This window comes from Rhinolophus sinicus, linkage group LG10 (assembly GCF_036562045.2).
Source record: "Rhinolophus sinicus isolate RSC01 linkage group LG10, ASM3656204v1, whole genome shotgun sequence".
Taxonomy (NCBI): Eukaryota; Metazoa; Chordata; class Mammalia; order Chiroptera; family Rhinolophidae; genus Rhinolophus; species Rhinolophus sinicus.
Window position 1 is genome coordinate 22,650,469 of NC_133759.1, and position 25,112 is coordinate 22,675,580.

General features: G+C 35.5%; 1 protein-coding gene and 1 pseudogene across 3 annotated transcripts in view; one reads left to right on the forward strand and one right to left on the reverse strand.

Annotated features, from left to right (window-relative positions):
* The window catches only part of NGLY1 (N-glycanase 1), a 50,796-nt gene extending 29,325 nt beyond the window's left edge, over positions 1-21,471 (forward strand). For 2 of the 3 annotated variants that reach the window (XM_019745279.2, XM_019745280.2), the window contains 7 exons: positions 2,870-2,991; positions 5,020-5,165; positions 7,282-7,392; positions 8,689-8,853; positions 13,146-13,331; positions 20,227-20,404; positions 20,782-21,471. In XM_019745279.2, coding sequence (XP_019600838.2) covers positions 2,870-2,991; positions 5,020-5,165; positions 7,282-7,392; positions 8,689-8,853; positions 13,146-13,331; positions 20,227-20,404; positions 20,782-20,957 — 1,084 coding nt within the window. In that variant the 3' untranslated portion in view covers positions 20,958-21,471. The remainder of the gene's footprint in view (positions 1-2,869; positions 2,992-5,019; positions 5,166-7,281; positions 7,393-8,688; positions 8,854-13,145; positions 13,332-20,226; positions 20,405-20,781) is intronic. The other variant, XM_019745281.2, reaches the window with a different exon arrangement.
* LOC109454518 (GTPase ERas) lies at positions 3,001-4,739 on the reverse strand (annotated as a pseudogene).
* Positions 21,472-25,112: the final 3,641 nt, after the last annotated feature.

The window sequence follows — 25,112 nt, forward strand, 5'->3', positions numbered from 1 at the left end:
AAAATAATACTAACAACATTAATAATAATGATAATTATGATAGTAAAGGTAATGATACACTTAAAGTAATCATCAGATGGTAATATGGAAGGTAAAAGTCTAGTATCATCATATATACATATATATTTTTAAATTTCAGAATTTTGTTTTAATTAGATGCCTCTCTTGCCCAACCTTACCTACTCTCATATCTCTAAATTTTAAACTAAGCAAATTTGAATTTTTCAATTAATTGTTTCCATGCTTTAATTTCCAAGCCTCTTCAGATTTACTTAAATGGCAATATTTGTAGTTTAGTTGTAACATCAGGCAAGACAAGACACCAGGTTTTTGAAATACCTGATTTGGAGGGCTTAGGAACTCAGTCCTGACTAAGAAACATCCCTATGATATACAGAATGTAGGCTAAACAGAATCCAGTATCCAGTAATTATCTAAAATTTGTACAAGTTATTTTTTCTTTTAGCATATGTTCGCACAGGCAAAGATTTGAAGATAAGAGGTGTATATAATTAAATCCCACTCATAAATTCTTTCTAGGCAGTTAAATATGAACTGATAATGCAGTGTGGAAGGACGCAGGCTAGCAAAGAGATTTATACAAAGTATTACTCTTTTCCCTTCTAAACATTTGCTTCATTTACTCTTCGTTATTCTCTGTATAGGGTTGGGATGATGAACACTTAATTAGAGGAGACACTGGTCATTCAACTTGGCACACGTAGTATACAGAAGAGGAAGGCATAGGATGCTGTAATTCTGTTCTTAATGTAAATTTATAACTTTTTTCAATTAATTACCTAAATTATAAATTCATTTAGCTTAACTTCGTAAATTATATAAATGTCTAACAACTATGCTGTACACATGAAACTAATATAAAATTATATTGAATGTTAAGTGTAATTGAAAATAAAAATAATTTTAGAAAAACAAAATGCAATAACCCATTATTGGCAAAATTTAAATTACAATTAAAGACTTCATAAAGGGTGTAGGAAAAATGCACAATCTAGAAGATATTGCAACACATTTAACTGACATGAGGTTTATGTCTAAAATATATAAAGAATTGTTATAAATCAATAAGATGATAAGGAAACATAGAAAATTCAGAAAGGACATTAAGAGATTTATGACAGAATTGTGTCACAATGTGTATTATGTCTAGAACATATAAAGAATTGCTGAAAATCTGGAAGAAAATAACAAACAACTACATAGAAAAATGCACAAAAGAAAAGAACAGATGTTTGACAGAATTGCACCACAATTTTTGAAAAACATGAAAATATATTCAACCTTACTGGCAATCATTAAGACTACAGTAAGATACTTTATATTTCTAATTTGGCCAAAAAGTTGTATATCTGAGGATATGAGGTATTTATGTAGATATGAGAGAGAGAGAACAAGAGAATTCTGCCCTGCTGGTAGACTATAAATTGGCACAGCCATTTTGGGAAACAATTTGACATTTTCTTTTAACATTGAAGAAACTTATCATTAAAGACAGAAATTCTGCTCCTATGCCTGTCCTTACCAGAAGGTATATAAAAGAATGTTTGTAGAGCATTATTTGCAATATGGCATAATGATAAAATTAAATACTCTGCAGCAGAGTGATTAAAATTGATTAACTTCAGTTACATGTACCAACGTGGATGAATTTCACAAACGTCATGAAACATAATCTCAAAATGCATTCTATGCGTTCTGATGATTTCTTTGCCAAGTTAAAAAACATTTTAAAAACTTGGAAAAGTGGACTCCATACAAATCCAGTAAACTAATAAAGCCTTGATAAATCCCAAATTCAAGGTAATGGTTATGCAGGTTTGAGGTGTGGAGTAGAGAGGGGACTGAAATTGGGATACTCTCAGGTCTCGAGGTATTTCTAAAGTGCCATTTTTTTAACTTGATGAAGTGTTACGTGTTCATTTATACCTCTCTCTCTCTCTCTCTCTCTCTCTCTCTCTCATATGTATGTATACATAGTTTGAATGTAGTATATGTTTCATTCAAAGGAAAAGAAAACTAAAGGAAAGAATAAATGGAAAAAAGGAAGAAAGAGCATCTGCTTGAGACGAACTTATTGCAAAGCTAGTTCATACACTGTTTCCTTCCCTCCCAGGCTCATGACTGACATCTCTGTTCAGCTGGGGCACTTTTCCTGTTCAGCTTTATCTGCTCAAAGTCTTTCTCAACACAATATGCAAAATGTGGTTTCTCTAGTTTTGTGATAATCTCATCACTGGAGACATTGCAAACATCTTTTAAAAAACAACTTGCAAATTAGCAAGCACCTTTAAGTAGTTCAGGAGAATAAAATTTCAATCGAAATGATTGTTAGAGAAAAAGATAGTATCTTAAGTAAAACTGAGTCCAGCTAAGCTTTAAGAGCTTTGTTGAGTAGTCTGGTAGAGTTGTTTACCTTTTAAATACAATGAGCTAATTATACCACTTGTTAGAATAATACTAATGCTCCAAGGAGATTTCCTGGAGAATGTCTGCCTGTGCAAATCCTGTCTGTCCTTCAAGGCCCAGTTCAAATACAAGCTCTCCTCCCCAATCATTCTCCCCTAACACTGACTCTGACCTATTTTATGGTTGGTATCACGTTCTGCCATGTATTAAAGTTATCTGTACAAGTCCTTTCTGTGTAAACTCCTTGAAAGCTATACCACTATAATCATTTTTTTTTTACCAAAGATTTTAGCCCAATGCCTCATATTCTAGGCTCTTTAATCATTAAGAATATGAAATTAAGAAATATTACTATTTAGCACAAAGGTAATATAAATTCTGTAAAATGCCTTTCTTTTTTTTCTGATAATGGGTCAAAGCTTTTGCTGTTGTTTTAAACCAGGTATAATAACCCTGAGAAGCTGTTGGAAACGAGACGCGGACGGTGTGGCGAGTGGGCCAACTGTTTCACCCTGTGCTGCCGAGCCCTTGGGTTTGAGGCTCGCTATGTTTGGGATTACACAGGTACAAAACGTGGTATGAGCAGAGTCGTGGGGCTTTGCAGATGTAAGGCTTTGGGTTTAGTCTGGGCTCGTTATTTTCTGTGACTTTCTAGCCTTGTTAGACTGAGCTTGCATTGGCCTTTTGTAAAATAACCATAATACCAACTTCACAGGTTTTTTTTGTGAAAACCACAAGATTTTTGTAGTACACCTAGCATTTTACCTAGTACTTTGTACTGTAAACATTCTTTTATTAATTTACCATGACATTTCTTTAGTAATGCTGTTTCTGTATGGATAAGAACGTGTGTAATAATGTGCCATAGAAATCTTGATTTTTGTAGGGATTAGCATAACAGATTTAGTAATCTTAATACACAAAACAGGTAATAAAAGCCATGTGAAATATTTATATTGTCCTTATCTAGAAATGATTCATGTGTTATCAACATGTTCAAAAGTTTTCATTGCTCTTAGAGTGTTACCTGTGTTTCTGTTGTTTTTTTATAAAACAGTGAAACCTCCATTTATAGTTATCGCTCTCTTACAATCAAATATAGAACATCAATAACCAACATCCTCTGTTAGACCCCCTGCTGGTTGTGAGTTTTAAAGGTCAAGAGAGACTGTATTTTCAAGTGGCATTAACTTCTTCACATTAGCATACTGATCCCTGTGTTTTTGATGTTATTGTTCAGTTTGTTCACCTTTTTAAAAGTTACAGCTCACATTATTTTCAATTAAGCCTAAAACTAACTGTATTAAAGGAGATAGTCCAAAAACATTTTGAAGGATTTCTTTTTTTTTTTCAAACCTGAGAACACCATTTATTGAATTTTGCACAGAATCTGTCAACTTGACAGAATATAACCAACAGTAATATGCCCCACATTATCAAAAAGCCCATCACCAAACAAAAAACCCCCAGAAAAAGGGTCCATCTATCTCTAGTACACCCCGTGCCCCACAGAGCTAGTTGCTCAGGGGTCTCATTCCAAGGAACCACCACCCAGGCCTGAGGGAAGGTCTTCTTTTCTTGACAAAGACTTTCAGGCCACGGCACAGCCACCATGGCACGTGGACTTACGGTGCCAACCCATATGCCCACTTGATTTTGCCTCGGCCTCCTTTGCCATGGCCTCCTGGGCCCTTTGGATTTCATGATGAGCAGGGTAAAGGCCTCTTCTACACCTTGCTGTGTCTTCACTGAGATCTCCACGAAGGGGGCCCCCCAGCTCTTCACGAGGTCTATTGCAGCAGTGTGAATATTTCTGACACCAGCCACAAGGTCGCACTGGTTGCCCAAAAGGACGAGGGGCCGGGTGTAGTGAGGACCCCAGGTAGCCCGCATTTGCTGCAGCTGCGTCAGAGAGGAGGGGTTGTCAAGGGTGAAGGCACACAGCACACCATCCCCAACAGTCAAGCACTGGTCACACAGGGCCTTAGGAGCAGCCTGCCCTGCCGTGTCCAGCATGTTCAGAATGCAGCCCCCCTCACCCAGGGTCACCTCTTTCCAGTAGGAATCCTGGATCGTGGGGTCATGGTCTTCCACAAAGCACTCATGGTTCAGCTGGATGGTCAGCGCACTCTTGCCCACACCACTTGTGTCCACCACCACTGCCTGTACTCCGGCAGCTGCTTGCCAACACCCTTAGAGGGTGCCTGAGCCCTGTGGCTCTCCGCCTGGGTGCTAGAGCTCCATGTGCCCAGGCCCAGATCAAGCGTATTAGGCTTTGTGGTGGCTCCAAGCCCAGGGAAGAGATGTGGACATCAGGCCTTGCAACTCAGTCCCGGGAGAGGAGGTTGTGCTGGGACCTGAACCCGCCGCAGCTCTGGCAGGCTTGAAGCATTTCAAAGAGACAGAAAACACGTGTTCTAGAGTCTTGTGTGCCACAAAATGTTCAGTCTTATGAACTAAAATTTATAATATTGCAGATAACTTTATTATGTCATTTTTATCTTAGGAGTTTGTATTTAGTTATTGGAAGCCATTCTAGTTTTATAAACTTTTTTCTCCCGTTTTTCATTTTACTTTCTCTCACTTGCGTAGACCATGTCTGGACAGAAGTCTATTCTCCTTCTCAACAGCGGTGGCTGCACTGTGATGCATGTGAAGATGTCTGTGACAAACCACTCCTTTATGAAATAGGGTGGGGCAAGAAGCTTTGCTATGTCATAGCGTTTTCTAAAGATGAGGTAAGGCATAAGAGAAAAGTTTTTTTCTAAGAATAAAATACAATTTTTTGACAGCTTTTGAAGGTGTAATTGACATATAGAAGTGGCATATATTTAAAGTGTACAATTTAATAAATGTTGTCATTTATATACAGCCATGAAATTACCTTTACAAAATCAAGGTAGTGAACTATCCACTATTCCTGGAAATTTCCTTACGTCCCCTGTTACCCCTGCTTCTTGCTTCTGTCCAGGTAACCGTGGATCTGCTTTCTGTCATGATAGATTAATCTGCATTTCTAGACTTGTATATAAATGGAATCACATAATATACAGATGGTCCTGCTTATGACTCTTAACTAAATGATGGTTCGACTTAACAATTTTTCAACTTCACAGTGGTACAAAAGCAATACACATTCAGTAGACACTGTACTTTGAATTTTGGATTTTGATCTTTTCCTAGGCTAGTGATATGCAATTCTGTACTCTCTCATGATCCTGGGCAGTGGCAACGAGCTTCAACTCCCAGTAAACCATTCGATCACAAGGATAAGTAACCAATACTCTATAGTGTACTAGTATTAAGTGCATTTTCAACTTACGATATTTTCAACTTGATGGATTTATTGGGATGTAACCCCATCACATGTTAAGGAGCATCTATATCCTCTTTTAGGTGGGGAGAGAGTGGGGGGGGTTCTGGTTTCTTTTATTCAGTATAATTATTTTGAGTTTCATCCATGTGTTTTCATGTATCAACAGTTTATTATTTTTGATTGCTGAGTAGTATTCCATTGTATGGATATACCATAGTTTGTTTATCCATTCACCTGTTAATGGACATTTGGGTATTTCCCTTTTTAAAAATTATTTCAAATAAAGCTGTTAGAAACATTCAGACAACAACTCTTTATATGGGCACGTGCTTTCTTTTCCCTTTGCTAAATTCCTAGAAGTAGAATGGCTGGATCATATGGTAGGTGTGTGTGTAACTTTTTAAGAAACTGCTGAACTGTTCTCCAAAGTGATTGTGCCATTTTACATTCTCACCAGCAGTATGTGAGAGTTCCCAGTTTCTCCATGTCCTTGCTAACACTTAGTATAGTCTCATTTTTTAGTTTCAGCCCTTTTAATAGATGTGTAGTTGTCTCTCACTGTGGTTTTAATTTGCATTTCTCTAATGAAAAATAATAGTGAGCATCTTTTTATGTGCTTATTTGCCGTCCACATGTCCTCTTTGCCCATTTTTTTTTAATTGAGTTTTTTTGTTGTTTTTGAGTTTTGAGAGTTTCTTTATACTGGGCGTGCCAAAAAGATATATATGCATGACTTGCATTCATCTTTTGTTATTGATATATATGGAGTATTGCCATTTTAATACAGTTTTTTCCTTTCTTAAAATGTGCATACATTTTTTGGCACCCTCTGTATATCTGAATGCAAGTCCTTTATTAGATGTATGCTTTGCAAAAATTTTCTCCTTGGTCTATAGTTTATGTTTTCATTCTCTCAATGACTTTTGAAGAGAAGAAATCTAGTTTACAGTTTGTTCTTTTATGCATCATGCTCTTTGATGTTGTGGCTAAGAAATTTGTGCCTAGCCCAAGCCACAATGATTTTCTCCTTTGTTTTCTTTTAGAAGTTTTATACTTTTAGTTTTACACTTGGGTCTGTGCTCCATTATGAGTTAATTGTGTATATACTCCAAAGTGTAGATTGAAATTCATTATTTTCATATGGATAACGAATTGTTCTAGCACAGTTTGTTAAAAAGATTATCTTTTCTCCATTGAAGTGTTTTTTGCACTTTTGTCAAAAATCAGTTGTATGATATAAATTTTATACAATAAAATTGGAAAAAGTTTTGTTGAATTTTATGAACTTTGTAAATAAACTTACAAAGCCTAAATGTTCTAAAAATTTCACCTTATCACAGTCTTTCTTGGGATTGTACCTGTTAGAAAATGAATTTAAGAAACATGTTTTCTTTGATATTTTTCTACAGGTTTTTAAACTTTAAGCAAGGAATAGCATTTTAAAAAGTATGTTTGAGAATTGAATTACATTCTAGGTATTTAGCAAATTAACGTTGATGGTTGTAATCTTATTAAATATTTGTATTCTGTAATTTGAGGTGGTTGATGTCACTTGGCGATATTCTTGTAAACATGAAGAGGTAATCTCCAGGAGAACTAAGATTAAAGAAGAAGTACTTCGAGAAACTATTAATGGACTTAATAAACAGGTATCTGATGGGCATTTGTCATTTATGAGAGGACATTTGAAATTTTTCATAAAATCAAGAGCCAATTTTTAACCCTTAAATTTTTTAAATAGCATTATTTTGCAAGCAAAAATATTTTAATATGTTAAATGTCTTTTTGTTCATTGAAAATTTTGATGACTCATTTTAAATATTGTGCTTTTTTACATTAAATCATCACGTCTCTTAAAGTTCAGTGAAACAGAATTTCAATATCTGTATTATTTGACATAAAAAATATGTTGTCTTATTTATCAGAGTAATTGTGCTTGAATATAATACACACACACACACTCACTCACAGTTACGAGTGTGGAAATTTCTGAAACAAGATATAGGAAATTGTTAACAATCACTACTTCCGAGAGGAAGACGTGGGGGGGTCCAAGAGAGAAGATTCAGGTTTTATTTTATACCCCTTTGGTAGTATTGAAATTTTTTACTCTATATTTGTTTGGATTGTTTTCATAATTTAAAAAAAGTAATAATTTTGCTTCTGTGAGGCAGTTAGAATAGGAACGGATCACCTTAATCCAGTCAGTGATTGAGATTCAAGGTGAGGTTTCAGTCTATTTGGAATGTCACCTTCCTTCTCATGTGCAGGGCTTCAGAGAGCCTAATCTTAGAAAACTGTAGTCGTTACTAGAGCCCCTCACCTTGGAAGACCCTGAACTCCAATTTGTATACTCGCCAGCATTGTGTTTCTGCTAAAAATTCTGCTTTGTGTTTCAGCACTTGAGCCTCCATTTTGTGGTTGGCTTCTCAGCTTTTCCTCCTCGTGTCAGTTAATAATTGGCAAATGCCTGGAAGGGAAAAGGGGTGCAGTATGTTTGCTTCACCTCAATTTCTTTCTTCCTTTGGGATCTTAGCTTCTTCAGTTCCAGCTATGCTGGTAGCTTTCTGTTGCATGCAAACAGGTGTTTGTATGTGTGTGGTTACGTGTGTGTTTTCCCCAGTTTTTCTAGCTTTTCTCAGCAGGAAAGTTGGTCTGAAACAAGCTAGTTTATCATGGCCTAAAACAAAAGTTGCTACCTTCATTTAAAATCTAGAACAGTAAAGTTCATGGAGAGTTTGATTTATTGACATAAATTTTATAAAATTATTTTGAATTTTCCAGTGTCCTTTTTATTTTCCAAATACTTATATGTATGAAAGTAAACTTGGTTACTTCTTTCAAGAGTTCTGTAAAATACAAATGTTTTAAGTATATTCTTACTTAGAGAGGGACCGCTACATTCCCATAATCTTCATGACTTTTTAAAAAAATGTGAATTGCAGAGGCAAATATCTGTGTCAGAAAACCGAAGAAAAGAACTTCTTCAGAGGATAATCGTGGAGCTTGTTGAATTTATATCTCCCAAAACCCCTAAACCTGGAGAACTTGGTGGAAGAATATCTGGGTCAGTGGCTTGGAGAGTAGCCCGAGGTGAAATGGGTCTAGAGGTACTTAATTCGTTATAGCATGATAATCTTCTCACTTTCCTGCTTTCTATACTGTGCTCTTTATTTATTGAAAAATGCATTGGCCATGACCTTTCAGTTAACTTTTCAGAGCAATCACTATAAAATGTAAACATTTGAAGAGAACCAATAATTGATTGGCATAGTCTAATCACAGGCAAGAATTTACAAAACATTTTAAAATAGGATTTTTCTATTTACCTTAGGTAAATTTTTATACAGTATAAGTTTTACTGAAGTACATACAGAAAAATACACAGATTATATAAGTGTGCAGCTTAACAGATTTTCACAATTTGAGCGCCCATGTAACCACCAACCAAAATAAGAAATAGACCTTCAAAACCTCAGAAACAACCAAGTTCCCTTTTAGTTACTGCCTTCTACCCCAAGAGTAACCATTGTCCTGGTTTTTGATTAGTTTTACCTCTTATTGTGCTTTATATAAATGAAATAGTATTTATATGCCTTTTATGAATGGTTTCTTGCCCTCAACATTAGCGAGATTCATATTTGTTGCTGCATGTTTATGGTATGTTTATTCTCATTGCTGTACATTCCATTGTATGAATATATATAACTTATCCATGCCACTATTGATGGGTATGTGGGTTGTTTTTAGGTTTGGGCTATTAAAAATTGTGCTGCTGTGAACATTCATCTACATGTTTTCAGTGAATATATTTACACATTTCAGTTGGATATATACCTAGGAGTGGAATTGCTAGGTAATAGAGTGTGAGTATGTTCAGCTTTAGTAGATACTGGAAAGCAGTTTTCCAAAGTGGTTGTGCCAGTTTACACACTCACCAGCAGTATATGAAATTTTTCCACATCTTTACACATAGTTGGTATTGTCTGTCTTTTTTATTTTATCAGTTCTGATGGTTTATAGTATTAGTATGGTGTGATTTTAATTTGCATTTTGGTAAAGGCTAATGAAATTGAATGCCTGTTCTTTAAATTTGGAGATATCATCTTCAGAAGTGCTTGTTCAGGTCTTTCAGAATAAGATTTTAATGCATTTAAAAGAGCCCTGTTTTACCTTATTTTTCCACATGAAACATTTTTAAAGATCAGTGGGAAAATAATAGAATCTGGATAATGCAGCTGTTCAAAGTGTTTATTTCTTATATCTGGGTAGAAATTATTGCTGCTGGTGTGATTACTATTTTCAAACTTATTTTAAAGTATCTCTTGATTAACCTCTCCAAATTAAATAATGAACCATGAAAATATAATGTCTATAATTAGAGGCTAGGTGAATAGCTCTGTAATAGACAGTAAGAAAGTACAGTAGACTGTCCTTTGCCCTTAGAGAATTTAAAGTTGACTCACTAGAAAGTATTTTATATAAAGGTCTATGATGATGTGTAATAAAAAATGCTTGAAAGGAAGATAACCCATCACAGTATTAATATCAACAGTTCCAAACAAGTGAAAGTTTTATATCTACTTTTTCTAAATTTGCCATTGTTGCAACTCACTCCTCCAGTAAAGGAATATGCGTATGTCCAAATGCTGTGAATTATCCCCAGTAAACTTTGTTTGCTTTTTAATTTATCCTAGCATCTTGAGCAGGCAGTTGGAAGTGTTGGTTCAGCCATAGAATTACAAGATCTAAATTCAACAAATAATGCAAATCACTGCTGATGCAGTTACAAGTATAAATCTAAATGAAGCCAATTTAAAAGAGCTAATTTAATTCACAGCTGTGTTCAATTTAAAACATTGATATTATTTAGGTCTTCATTTCTTTTTCTTTTTATGGATGGGTGTGCTTCCTCTTGTATGGCATGTAAGTTGATTAAACTTTAAAAATATGAATTGGGTCATATGCCCAGATTGTTTTCCTTTTGAAATTTTTTTTTAATATCTCAATTACCAAAGACCATATTAAGGCTGTGGATTTAAAAAGTCGTTTTCCTCTTTAGAAATAGATGTTTATTTTTAAAGTAAATTGAAAAATGTCAGTCCTAAAAAACTATGGAACTATACCTTGAAATGAGTTGGGAAAGGAAGAAAACATTGGCGATATCGTTTCCAGAAAGAATAGTTTCAATCTTAGATTTAATAGATTTTATGAAATATTAACGTTATTCTTACTGCAGATTTTTTGTTCAGTCGCATACATGATATACTTTTCTTTTCCATTTTGTAATTAGTTGTCCTTTGTAAAATAATGCTACTTGTAAATTTTATTTCCATTTGGTTTATGTCCAGGCTCTGAAATATCTTTGTTGTTACATTCTTGCTATGAAGTAGAGTATACTAACTTATAATTACAATACCAATTTCTAAAAATAATCTGCTTTTTATTTTACCTTTATGGCAATAATAATCAGAGGTTCTACTAGGAAATATCTTCTTGTTCATATATTTAATGTTAACTATTTTATAATTCTGAGCATGATATATGTGTATACACACACATATAAATATTTTTCTGTGTCTCTAGGATATTTTATATTCTTAATTGGTTCTTGTATATTTGTTTTATATTGTTTAATACCTAGTATCTAATGTTTAACAACAACAACAAAGAAGCATTGCCTGCCATCCTGATTGATTAGTAAATACTGTAGCAAGATGTTAGCACAGACTAGAGCCTTGGTTCTTTAAAGGTGCATGATTTTGCCTTCCAAGGGACATTGTCTGGAGATATTTTGCTTGTTGCAACTAGAAGGGATGCCACTGGCATCAAGTGGGCAGAGGCCTGGGATGCTGCTAACCAACCTGCAGTGCACAGGAAGCCCCACAACAAAGAATCATCTGACCTAAAATGCTACTACCGTGTTTCCCCAAAAATGAGACCTAGCCGAACAGTCAGCTCTAATGCGTCTTTTGGACCACAGATTAATTAATATAAGACTCGGTCTTATTTTACTATAATATGAGACCAGGTGTAATTAATATAATATAATACATAACAATATAATATAATGTAATAGTGGGTCTTATATTAATTTTTGCTCCAAAAGACGCATTAGAGCTGATTGTCTGGCTAGTTCTTATTTTCGGGGAAACACGGTATGTCCATGTCTCGTGTCTAAGGGAGAGGGACTATTGTGTCAGTGGCACATAAAGATACAGGATAAATATATCATCTCTCTCAAACTTTAGGGTCACTCAGTGATTTTAGGATCTCTGAGAACTATTTTACATTAAAACAAACAGATTTATTTGGGGCTAGAATACAAAATTTATCTGGAATTTTAAGGTAAAACATGAACTTTTATAGTCATTACACAAGATCCCAGGCACTGTCCTAGTTTAGGGTATCAGGAAAGAACACTGATGAAATGACTTTAGGTTGAGGCCTGAAGGATAAGAAAGATTCAAATATATGGAAAGTAGAAAGAACAGAATAGGCAGTGGGAATGACCTGTGTCAAGACCCTGAGGCAGAAATGAGCTGGGCCTTTCTGAGGAACTAAAGGAAAGGTAACATGGTTCCCACAGAGACAAAGGGAAGAGTAACATGAGACCTGGTTGGAGAAGTAGGCAGGAGACAGATCATATAGGGCCCTGTTAGCCTTGGTAAAGGTTTAGAGTTAAAGTACAGTGGGAAGTCAGTGGAGTGAATTAAGCAAGAAAATGACATATCCCAATTCACATTTTTAAATAACCATTTTCATTACTATATGGAGTGTGGATAGGAGAGGTAAACTTTGAAAACTGGGAGTCAATTTTAGAAGATGAACTGTAGTAGTCCAATAATTAGGAGATGATGGTGATGGGAGAAATGAAAAATGAATGAATTCAGGTAGAACACAAAATCACAAAAATATAAGAGCTATATTTTGTACTTGTTTTCTCTCTAGTAGTGGCTGATGCTATATCAACAGTATAGTGATCATATTTAACTTATAAAATATTTTCTGAATTTTTCATCTTTAAGTTGAAGGAATCTCTTACCACACTATACATAGCAGCCTCTCTCTCTCTTTCTCTCTCTTTTCCTTCTTCCTCCCTCCCCATATATATGTGTGTACAGAGGGTGCCAAAAAATGTATGTACATTTTAAAAAAGGAAAACTGTATTAAAATTGTAATACTCAATATATACCAGTCACAAAAGATGAATATAAGTCACGTTTGACTTCTGCAATTACAAGAGGTGCTCAAAGTGGTTACCATCAGCGTCCAGACTCTTCTGATTACAACGAACTACTGCTTGAGCAGCATTGACCAAAGTGTCCACCTGTGTACGTTTTTTTGGCACCCCCAGCATACATCTTCCATCATGTTGAAAAACTAATTCTTTCTTTTTAAGAGAAAAGAAACCATGTTCATCCCCTCTGAAAATGAGAAGATTTCTAAACAGCTTCACCTTTGTTATAATATTGTGAAAGATCGTTATGTTCGAGTTTCAAATAATAATCAAACCATTTCTGGATGGGAAAATGGTGTGTGGAAAATGGAATCTATGTTCAGAAAAGTTGAAACAGACTGGAACATGGTAAGTTAATACATGAAACTGTTTAAAACCTTTGTCATTGTTTAAACAGATAAAGATTGGCTTCATTTTTCAACTGTGCATAATGAGAAAACTGATATATCAGAATTACTTTTAGTGCTCCTTAAACCTATAAAAGAAAGTTTTGTTCCCAACATTTAATCAAGAGACCATAAGAAATCTGTGCATTTATATCAAGGCAGTATCTATTATCATCAAAGAGGCTGAATTTAATGCTTTTGTGGGGAAAACTAATCAAGTGACCAATCCATGTGAGTGATTTTTGCATGAATATATAAAGTATATTGTTATTTAATTCCTTCACAGATATGGATTGATTGCCTACTAAATGCAGGCTGTAAGGAAGTATAACATTTAGTTCTAAGTCCAAAGAGCTAACCATTTAACACACTTTCATAAGAATGTGCGTGATTGAGCAGCGATATTGATTATTTCTACTCTGTGTCGTAAAGAGTAAAGAAATGGATACTAGGACTATAGTAGTTCCCCTATTCCAATTTGGACATTGTTGTCACATTTTACCTGTAACAACTAAGAGGCTTTGTTTTTAATCTGCCCTACCCCTTAGACACACACCGAAAATAAACTCAGAGCTACTCAAATAACCTCAATAGATCTAACCATATTATTGATAGATTTTCATAGAGTTAATGAATTTATAGGGAGCTTTTAATGTTAACTGCCAAGATATTTGGGTGGGAAGGGAGTTGTTCACTTGTAAGACATATTGGATAGATTAAAGAGTGAGTCACAGATAACAGCTGCTCATGTTTATGAGCATGTACTGTATTCTCGTCACTGTACTAGGCCTTAGTCAGAGGACAGAAGACACATAGAGACGAGGTCCCTGCTTTGTTCTTTTCCAGTCATAAGTTTTTGTTCTAAAGTTTATCTTGGTGATCTTTTTGTATTAAACCAAGAATAACTTACAGCATTATTAAAATTGTAGATTTAGGAATCTTCATCTTTAGTCAAGCAAGGGCATAAAAAAAATAAAACTATAAAATTTCAAGGTTTGAATCTGTATTTGTACCTGTATCTGTAATTGATTACGTAGTTGATGAGAGGCGCTGAACTTCTGGAAGACTATCCTTAGCCTAAAAATTCCTCTGAACAGAAAGCAGGACAGGATAGATATGTTATTTATCCAAGGACGAGTCTATTCTTGCTGAACTGAAGAAAAAGCATGCCTTTCTTTCTAACCAGCAGTGTTGATGGAGAAAGTAATGATGGAGAAAATAATGCTATCTTACAGATTTGATGTGCTGAGAAACAGGTCTGTTGTATGGCATATTTCTTCTTTGTGTTACCCGTTGCTTTATCAGCAAACATTTACTGAGTGCCTATTGTGCTAGGTATTGTTCTCAGCTCCGTGGCTAAAAACAATGAAGGTACAATTTTTGTTCTCACAATCTAACAAGGGAAACCAAAGCATAAACAGCCATCTTACCCATGATGAAGAGTGCTATAAGGATATCAACACATTGCTATGGAAACACCAAGGAGGGAGTAATTAGCTCTGGCTGTGGGAGTTGGGCAAAGTTCCACAGAGCAGGCGACATTTGAGCTTGGACACTGAAGGATGAGTAGGTGTTCATAAGTTAAGGGAACAGCAGGGGGAAAGCATGGAGTGCATGGAGTGTTTTGAGACCACTAAATAGAGCATCGTGGCCAGAGAGTGTGTATTGCATGAGGAAGATTTAAATAATGTAAATGAGGTGCAAAGGCCATTTAAGTCAGGCCCCTACTCTAGTAAAAGTTTGTGCCTTAATATGTTTATACAGAGTGTTGTTTTTCAGAAATTGAGTGAATCAGTTTTCAGTTACAATATTCAGTGCCAGATGAGGAAAAATACTAGAATCTTAATTACATTTCTAGAGACTAAGCACTCAGAAGTCATATATTGCCATTAAAACTTGAGTTTTCCACCTCCATCAGTATTTTTAGTTCTGTACTAGCATGTCTCCAATCAGGGATTCTCTAGCTCCACTAAATAGAAGAAGCCTATTTCTCCTCACACCTTTATTCAGGAATCTCCAGCCAGGACTCCTGACAGATCACATACATCCTGCTCCCAGGTAACTAGAACACATTCTTACTCTCTCAAAGAGGTAACCTCCCAGGACACAGGGACTTACTAAATTTTACTACTTAGCAAATACGTTGTTCAGTGATGTGTGGATTTGAAGGGAACATAAAAAGCTAAATCAAAAAGACAGGTATACTTTTTAGGAGGCAATTGATAACACCTTGATAAAAGTGATGTTAACAGCTTCCTAACTTGTCTCCCTGCACCTGCTCTGGTCCTTTCAAAGACATTCTCCATGCTGTAGCCAGAAAAACATTTTCAAAACCCCAGCCATTACTGGATGTTCTCAGAGCAAGGCGTAGCTCAAGCTTCTTCCACGTCTGTCTCTTGCTTCGTCTCTGGCCTCGCCTTGCCCCGTGCTGCATCCTCTCCTGCCCTCTGCACAGAACTTGCTTTGCTTTCCTTTTTGTCAGATTAACTTCTCCTTATCCTTAGAGTTTGGTTGAAACCTACTCCCTCTGGTCCCGGCTGGCTGGATCCATTTCCCCCTTTACTGATTCACTGCACTATGTCCCTCTCCTTCTTGACATTTAGTCAGCAGATACGTGTGAGAAGAGATTATTTTTGCTCTCACCTGCTTGATTGTAAACATTCCCTGGGCAGAGACCTTGTCTTTTTCTACTCGATTTTGTAGTCTCAGTATTCACGTATCTATGATAGTGTCTGATATATAATAAATGTTTAGTCAAGTTTGGCGAATGTAAGAAAGAATGATTCAGTGTATGTGTCATAAATTCTGCATCACCCTAGGGCTATGGAAAGCACCATAGGAAACCCTGTCTTCATTCAGACTGTGTCCTTCGGATGTTCTTAGATACTTTGCATTTTTTAGCAGTTTCATCATTCTCTTTGTCACTAGAGTCATTTTAGCGCTTTTTGGTGCAAGGCATCATGTCAAGAATTGATTAATTTCATCATTCAGCAAACATGCGCATTGTCAAGCATTGTGCATGGCACTTAGGATGTAATATTGAATTAAGAGGCAAGCCTCAAGGTGAGCATAGGCTAGTATAGGAGAAAGACACGCGGACCAACTATTTAGATGAGTAAGGTAGGTACTAGAAGAAGCACATGGGTCCATACATGATACTAAGGGAGAGAAAACAGAAGGAAGAGCTACTATCCCATGAGAGAAGGCCTTGCAGAAGAAGTAATTCCTGAGTGGGCTTCTGGAGGAGGAGGCAGAGGGAGAGTCTCAGTGTGGAGACAGGACGTGGAAATCTTAAGTCCTAAAGCTAATGCTTTTAGGACTGAAAATCTTAAGTCCTGGAACGTGAGAAATAGTGTGTGCAAAAGCACTGAGGTGAGAAACAGCTGGTATATCCAGGGAAGGAGTAGTAGAGAACGTGAAGGAGAATAGTGGGAAACGAGTCTGGAGAGGTAAAGAGTTGTCAGGTCCCAGGGACTTTGAATACCTTACAATTATGTAACAGGAAACCATGAAAGAGTTCAAGCAACGGAAGGACATGACCACATAGCATTCCAGAGGTAATTCCAGAGACTGCAAATGGAAAATATCAGAAACATAGCATAGAAAGATATCAGTGGGTAGTGACAGTGACTCGTGTTTAATTTCAGTGATAAAATGGAATAACCAAAATAGCATTCATGAGCAATACAGGTTTACCAGCATTAAATAAAAATCTCTTGAAATATACAACTGCTCTGCTATAGGAATGACTGAGTTCATGGTGTGTGCTGTACAGTTATCTTAAGTAGAGTTAATCCTAGCAGTCTAAGCAGAAGAATAATTTTAAGAGCGTACTAAATAACAACTTCAAATAGTGTAGTGCAAACTGAACCTCCAGGAAACCATACAGCAGGCAAACCAATCTGGCAAGTAGTCGTCAGAAAATTTCCAAGTGAAGCTCTTCTATAGAATGTGAAATACATAAAAAAGCTGACATGCAAATTGTTCTCGGTCCTGAAAATAGTGGTTACAGCCACAATCCAAATGACAAATGACAAGTTTCAACGACATGGTGAGTGTTATAACAGACCTCAAGCCGGAGACACGCCGGTCTTGTTACCATCCACAGCTTGTGATATCCCTGTATGTCCTTAGAGATGCCAACGAGGGTAAGTGTGAGTCACTGGGGGATGTTCTATACAGCTTTTAACCTGTAGCAGAATATCTCCATGACTTCTAATTTCACATCATTGCCGCTAACGTAGGGATAGCAACACTCACCTCTTAGTAGTCCCATAAATTGCAAAAAACGAGCATGTAAAACTGGACACAATTATGACACCTAGGAATTTAAAAAGCCAACAAGCAAAACGTTGTCTAACATAACTTCAGGAAGTTAAAGACACCCAACAGTTATAAAAATGCTTTTATTTTCCCTTCTCAACCAAACAATTGATTTTCGAGAGCATATAGTGTATTTTCCTCCTGAATAAATTATAACCCCTGGTTCTGTTGGTATTACACATAAACAAGACCACATTTGGAGTTTACATAAATCCTGTTGTTTTGGTGCATTTCAAATTACCAAACAGTGTTTATATTCTTGGTAGCTTCCTACCACCTCTAAAAATGCTGAGTTAAAATAAGTTAGCTAAAATGCTCCAGAGTATTTCATGTGAAAAAGATACGAATTTTCAATATAAATAGAGTCTGTTTTATCTCCATACACCATTTCTTTAAGCCTGAGACCTTTTATTTGTTCACAATATGTTTGAATGTTTGTTTAACCATTTAAAAATTCAAGGATGATCCCTTTTAGCCTTTAACTATTTAGAGTCTTAAAAGTTGATGCCTTTAGGACTGAAAATCTTAAGTCCTAGAACAAGCAATTCTCTCAGACATATTCAACAGCATTTATAACCCTTCTTTGGCATGCAGCCCAGAGCCACATGGTATAAGGAAAACAAATCTCAGAGGAAGCTAGAAATTTGAAATTCACCTGGCTTCAGCTTATCATATGTTGTTCTCACACTTTTGGGGGGCACATTTGAAACTACTGAGCTCTCAAAATCCATAAGACGTAGAAATGTATACTGAGATATGAATTTGAATGTATTTATTTCTGTCTTAAGATTACTTTCCCCAGTCTTTCATTTCTTTCAAACCCACTTTCTTTCTGTAACCCCTCTGTTTGGCTCATCTTTTCCAGATAATCGCCTTTATTAGGCAGTTCTTTGAAGGAGTAATTCATCTATGGATACTCTGTAGTTTAGGATAGGTGAGACTAACGACTCCCAGAGAGAGCACTGGTGCAACCCTGAGCCCCCGGTTCTCCTAACAGCTGTAAGAAGCATGCAGTAAGAACACGGGAGCATCAGAGGATGTTATAGTGAGGGTGCCCTGAACTTGAGTGGAGGATATGACAGTTCCATACATCTAGGTTTATCATCCAAAGCAATAGTTGATTATACATAGCTAGTCTCAGGAGTTCAAATCATTTTCCTTGGAGAGTGATTGTTTAGTAGGTTTATAATCTCTAGCTCAATGATATTTTAAAACTTGCAATTTAACTGATATATTTAACCTGGAAATAAAATATCAAAAGAATACTAGCGGTGATTGATTTTTTGATGACTAAAGACATGGAGCGGGACATTTTCATGCAGATGTGTTTTATATGGTACTTCTAACTATTTGACCTTGAGAAGTAGATTGATTGTTTCTAAAAGAATATGTGTGTATACAAGTTTTTAATACTTAAATACTATTTATTAAATCCTATGAATCCAGAACCTGTAGCTCCGGAGAGCTTATAATTTGGTTAAGTTAGATCGTACAAGTACACCTGAAATAAAATAGTTACATTCGAATAAGGGAGTACTGTCAGTTCAAGGAAGGATGAAATTCTGGAGGACCATGAAAGCTAAGAGTTTGGATGTAATGCAAGAACCAGGTGCTTTCTGTGCATTCTAGACCAGGGAAATGATATGAAGGAGGTGAGGTTTTAAAAACATTAATTTGGTAGTTGCAGAAAGATGAGCATAAAGTCATGACTATAGTGGTAAGTGCAGTATAAATGAAGAAAGGGATTTTTTCCCAAAACTTATTTCAAAGAAACGCATAGATTATTGTGGGGAGTTTGGACATCAAGGAATTAATGATTAAGAGTCAGATCCTTAGGGGTTTGAGCCTGGGTTAATTGAGCTACCTGTGAAAGGCCAAGGCTGTGGATGTCAGTTTTCATGTCATCATCTTGTAGAGTGCAGATTATGCTATGAGAGGAGATGAGCTAGAAACAGCCAGTAAACTTGGATACCTTAAATAGTATACATTTAAAGTTGTAAGGGACATTGTTGGTGAATGAATGGGGAGTATACTATTTTGAGAGGCAAGTGTGGATATTACCTTTTAAACCATTCGTGCCATAGCAGTGACTGAACTAATTTTGATTTAGAGTATATGGCCCATCTCACTCTAGAAAGCGTATCTGAAAATCCAGACTTTGAAAAGATAAAATTACATTTGAAACAATTCTTCATTTTCAGCAGAATTTTCATAAAGTTCATTTTAAATAGCTGGACTTAATAATTTAAAACAGAATATGATTTACCAAAATTTGGTCAGCATGCAGCCCTTTAGGCCTGTACTTATTGGGCTACCTATATACGAATAATATCTTTCTTCCAGAGCAAAAGATGCTATAGGTAAAACTGCTAATGACGTGAAAAAATGTTAGCAGTAAAAATGCTTTCAGTGGGGGAAAATTAGACTTTTAATAACCATTTGTACATAGTACCCTGTGACAATAAGACTGACTGTATGTATTTTCTACACTATTTCATTATTTCTGACAATTCCTTTTTTCTCCTGCTTTGTAGGTGTATTTAGCCCGAAAGGAAGGATCATCTTATGCTTATATTTCCTGGAAGTTTGAATGTGGGTCAGTTGGCCTAAAAATAGACAGCATTTCCATTAGAACAAGTAGTCAAACCTTTCAGACTGGAACAATACAGTGGAAATTGCAATCTGATACAGTGCAAGTAGAACTGTCAGGCGGTAAGCATTTGACTGGAGAATTAATCATGAAGTGTGTATTTAACACTCTGAAGAGTAATTGTACTTATTGGAGATGTAGTTTTGCGTTTTTCATACCCAAGAGTTATTCATACTATTGCAGTAAAAAAAAAAATCGTTTAATTAAAATCTGTATAACCTCATTCTAATAGAAGAGCTTATGTTTTTTTATTGTGAAACACAAATGGAAGGAGAAAAATCATTTCTTCGTTTCAAAGGACAATAAGGAGTAATTTGTATTTATTGTTTAAGGGATTGTTTTAGCCTTTAAGTAGGGTATATAAAATGCATTCCAAAATTATCTCTTTATGTTCTTTAAGTTACCAAAAGCAGCGATATTTTTTTTTTTCCTCCAACAGATAAAACTCTTCGCTCCTATCATGATTTTTCTGGTGCCACTGAAGTTATTTTGGAAGCAGAATTAAGCAGAGGAGATGGCGTTGTTGCTTGGCAACATACCCAGCTGTTTAGACAAAGCTTAAATGACCATGAAGAAAATTGTTTGGAGATAATTATAAAATTCAGTGACCTTTGAGAACCTGAACATTATAGAAAAGCTGGCAATAATCAAGGACTTACCATGTTCTAAATTAATCTGTTGGTTCAGCGCATGCTTAGTTGACAATTTACTACCCCTCTGCTAGCATATTTCTTTTGCTGGCTATCCATCATGTAACCCTCATGAAAATGTATCTTTATACTATGGACCATAATGAAACCTTGCATTAAAAGCTCCTTTCCATATGTGACTATAATTTGGAATAAAGTCTTATTGCCCCAATATGAGGTTTTAATCTAAAAAGTATAAATGCAATTTTAAAAGTAAAATGAAGGTATTCCTGATGAAGGTGTTCATGGTTATGATAAAATCTTAAGCTAATAATAGTAATTTAATATTTTCTGATCAGTCATTAATTTCTTCATAAGTAATTGAACTAGATTTCCTAAGATTTTTAATTTTTAATAAATGTGAAACTGTTGAATCTCATAATGCATGAAAAATTGTAAATACGTAGGCATTTAAGAAATAAAATTAATTATTTTGCTTATATCTTTTTAGTGATTACTTTGCCTGAGTAAAACTCTTTAATAAGTATGCTAAACTTGAAAACTGCTTGAATAGACAAGTTATGAAAACATTTAACATTGTATAAATTCAAAGATACATTACAAATCCATAATATGTAGACACTTCAGAAAATGCTTTACTTTTGAGTTTACTTTTGAGTATTTTTATCTACCTCATTGAATAAAATATCTATCTTGACTTTGAAACCATGTAACTAAATTATACAATATTTATATGCTATATTAAGTGTTTTTGTATGTGTTCCATATAATCTCTCCAATTAAATTTACTGAATATTTGTTAAATGTTTGTGTGCAAAAGCATGCTGATAGCACTGTGAAGAAGTAGTGGTAAAGAAGATACGGCTGCTGTCCTCTAATGCCTTTGTGATATTCTGCAAAGTGCATTCTGAACTCTTCGTACAAGAAAAGTACATTCTCAGAGATTCTCACTCTGTGCAACTCAGTAAAACATTTATATGCATTATAAAATATGTACTAAGATCCTGAAACATAGGTTTTATATTTGCTTTTTGATTGTAGTCAAACTCAGTTAAGGATCATTTTCTTTCTAAAAAGTTACCTGTCAAAAAAAGTAGTTTGTGCATCTAAAGTTACTAACATGTTTTAATACTAGAAAATTTCTTAGAATTCTCAGACTCTTCAGTGAGTCATAGCACCGGATAGTGGCCAAATATGTAAAAGTGGAGAAACTTGACTCTTGCCTGTCTTGAGGTGTCTGATATGGGCACATGAATGTTTAGAATATTCAGATGATCAAGTTAACAAACTCTCTTAACCGTCATTAGAAAACCTGGAAGATCAAGCAGTTTTCCAAAGATGGTAATAAAAATGTGGGAACTCCACTGAATGTACTTTCTCTGTGAAAAGGATGCGTTCTAATTCTTACTGTGGCTTTAAGCAGAAAAATATTAGAGTTCAGATGCAGATGTCTTTGTTGTTGCAAAGAAAAAGTAATTGCACACGTTTGTAAATACATTCCATTCTAGTTTCAACCCCAGTACATGTTAATAGACACTCTATTTATTATACAGCAAAGTTTGGAAATAGCACAGAAGGTATGGGACAAAACAATTCTCAGTAATGTTTTTAAAGCCCAGTGACAGTAAACTAGTAAGGCAAAAGTAATGCAGGAAGAAAGGGCTGTTCGTACCAACCTACTCAATAAACTGGCACTAATATCAGGGTCCACTTTTTATAGCAATCATTTTACGATCCTCATTTGAAAGCACATAGTCTGTTGTGATCAAAGACTGAATGTAAAGCACTGAAGAAAACTACCACGTTCTTGAAATATGGTGTGATTGATTAGCCTTCTACTGTCATTGCTCATTGTTTAACTAGAGTTGATACCTTCATTTCAGATCCCATCATGATGAATTTTACAGACAATCTGTTTTTTGTTGCAGTGTTGTTGTTTTCTAAAGTAAGTCCTTTGCTGAAAATCACATTCTCAAGATGAACAAGAGACTACATCTGATGCTTTGATTGATTTACAAGGAAAAGAAATGCCTTGGATTAGGGAGGGCTAGAGGACACTTTACCATGGACTTTTGGGATAGTTAGGGTTGTTAGAGATAATTTAACCAAGACTCTTCATGGAGGAGACTCAAACTAGAGATGTTAAATGAACTGTCTCAACAATTCAGTGGATTGGTGACATAGGCAAGATTCACTTACACATTTCAGTCCTTCACTTCCACCACCTTGCTGGGTTGCTGGTTTAGTAGGTGTTTCATAAATACAGAAACTTTGATAGTAGTGTTCTATTTGAGGAGGTATTAAATTTGATTTTAGAACCAATAATTTCTTTATAGTAAAGCTTTTCTGGAGAATATATTGTAATTTGATGATAGATTACTTTAGATATGGATGCATTGGTATTTGTGTAATAATTTTTAAAGGTTTTTTTAATCCTACAACACAATTGTTTTGATTTTTATAGTCAGAGCAAATACACTTTTTTTTTCTGTAAAAACTCATTTATTTTAAGGGTGTTTTTCCAGGATCCATCAGCTGCAAGTCAAGCAGTCGTGTCAATCCAGTTCTGGAGGGCGCAGCTCACAGTGGCCCACTTGGGGATTGAACCGGCAACCTTGTTGTTAAGAGCACCGTGCTCTAACCAACTGAACTAACCAGCTGCCCCACAAATACACTCTTATAAACTAATAGCTCTGATTCTGGTGGTATTCCTTCCTTAAATACTCTTGGAGGAAGAATAAGAGTAACCCAACACAAGTCATGACTGGTTGTATTTCACTTAGCATGTATTCAGTCACATCTTTATATTGACCAAAACAGTGCTTTATTTCTGATAAGAGATTTAGAATGGACCTAAACTAATAATGGCCACCTTTTTAGTGTCTTAGTAAGTGCCAATGACTTCAGTATCTCACTTGATCATAATGGCATTATATAGTAGATAGTGTATCTGATCCCCATTTTCTAGGTGATGAAACAGAGGCTAAGTGAGAGTCAGTATTTTACTGCCTGTATGTTTCACAGCCATTCAAGTGAATTACATCACCACAAATGAAAACAAATTTAGAAGTTGAGACCTTGCTGTCTTTTTTAATTTTCTAAAGACTTGCTCTGAGATCAGCAAAATTGTAGCAGCAACTGAAAATCCATAAGGTAAGCAAGAAAGGGCCTCTGAAGAGCTACAATAAATATAAAGTCTAACCAGTCAAATCCATATTCTTTACTGTAAGGGTATTTGGGTTGTCACTCAGTCTGTTATTTACCAATTTTAAATGTTTAAATTATGAAAGCCATTTTTGTTAAAAATTCAAACGAAACATTACAAAGTAAAAGTATTGCCTCCACTCTGCATACCCTACCATTTTCAGAAGTAACTGCCAAAATTTTTACATGTGTTTTCCAGAGCCTTACTGTAGATTTTTTATATTCATGCATATACATACACAAAATCAGTTTTAATACATTTTTTATTTTTATGTAAATAGAAGTGTATTTTCTTTCCTCTTATTTTCTTAACAATGTGTCTTTCTTAGACAACTTTCTATGGTCAGTCAGATCCGCCACATTGTTTTTAACTTCCATAGTATTCCTTTATTAACCCATTCCTTTATTTACAGATATTTAGGGTTTCCCCCCTTTTTTTGTTATTGCAAACACCACTGTAGTGAACACCCTTATACATATTCATTTCACATAGAATATATGCAAAGACGTGCATTTTAATTCTCACTGTCTACTCTCAAATCACCTGAGGTACACCGATTTACACACCAGCAGTAGTGCATCAGGGCACTCATTTCCTCCCATTCTTGCCAAAACTAAATATTGCAGTTGTAGCCAGCCTCCAATGATCCTCACCTCCTGGCTCTCATGTCTTTGTCTTGTTCCTTCTACACTAAATTGGAGCTGGCCTGTGTGTCCAACAGAATATGGTAAAAGTGAGCGGGTATTCCTGAGGCTTGGGCATAAAAAGCCTTGCTTGCTTTGACTGCTTGCTCTGGAGGAAGTGATTTTCCATGACATAAAGCCTCAAGCAGGTGTGTGGAGAACTGAGGGCTTCCTCCAACCTCCCCATTACCAACTTGCCAGCCATAGAAAGGTATCCTACAGTCCCAGGCAA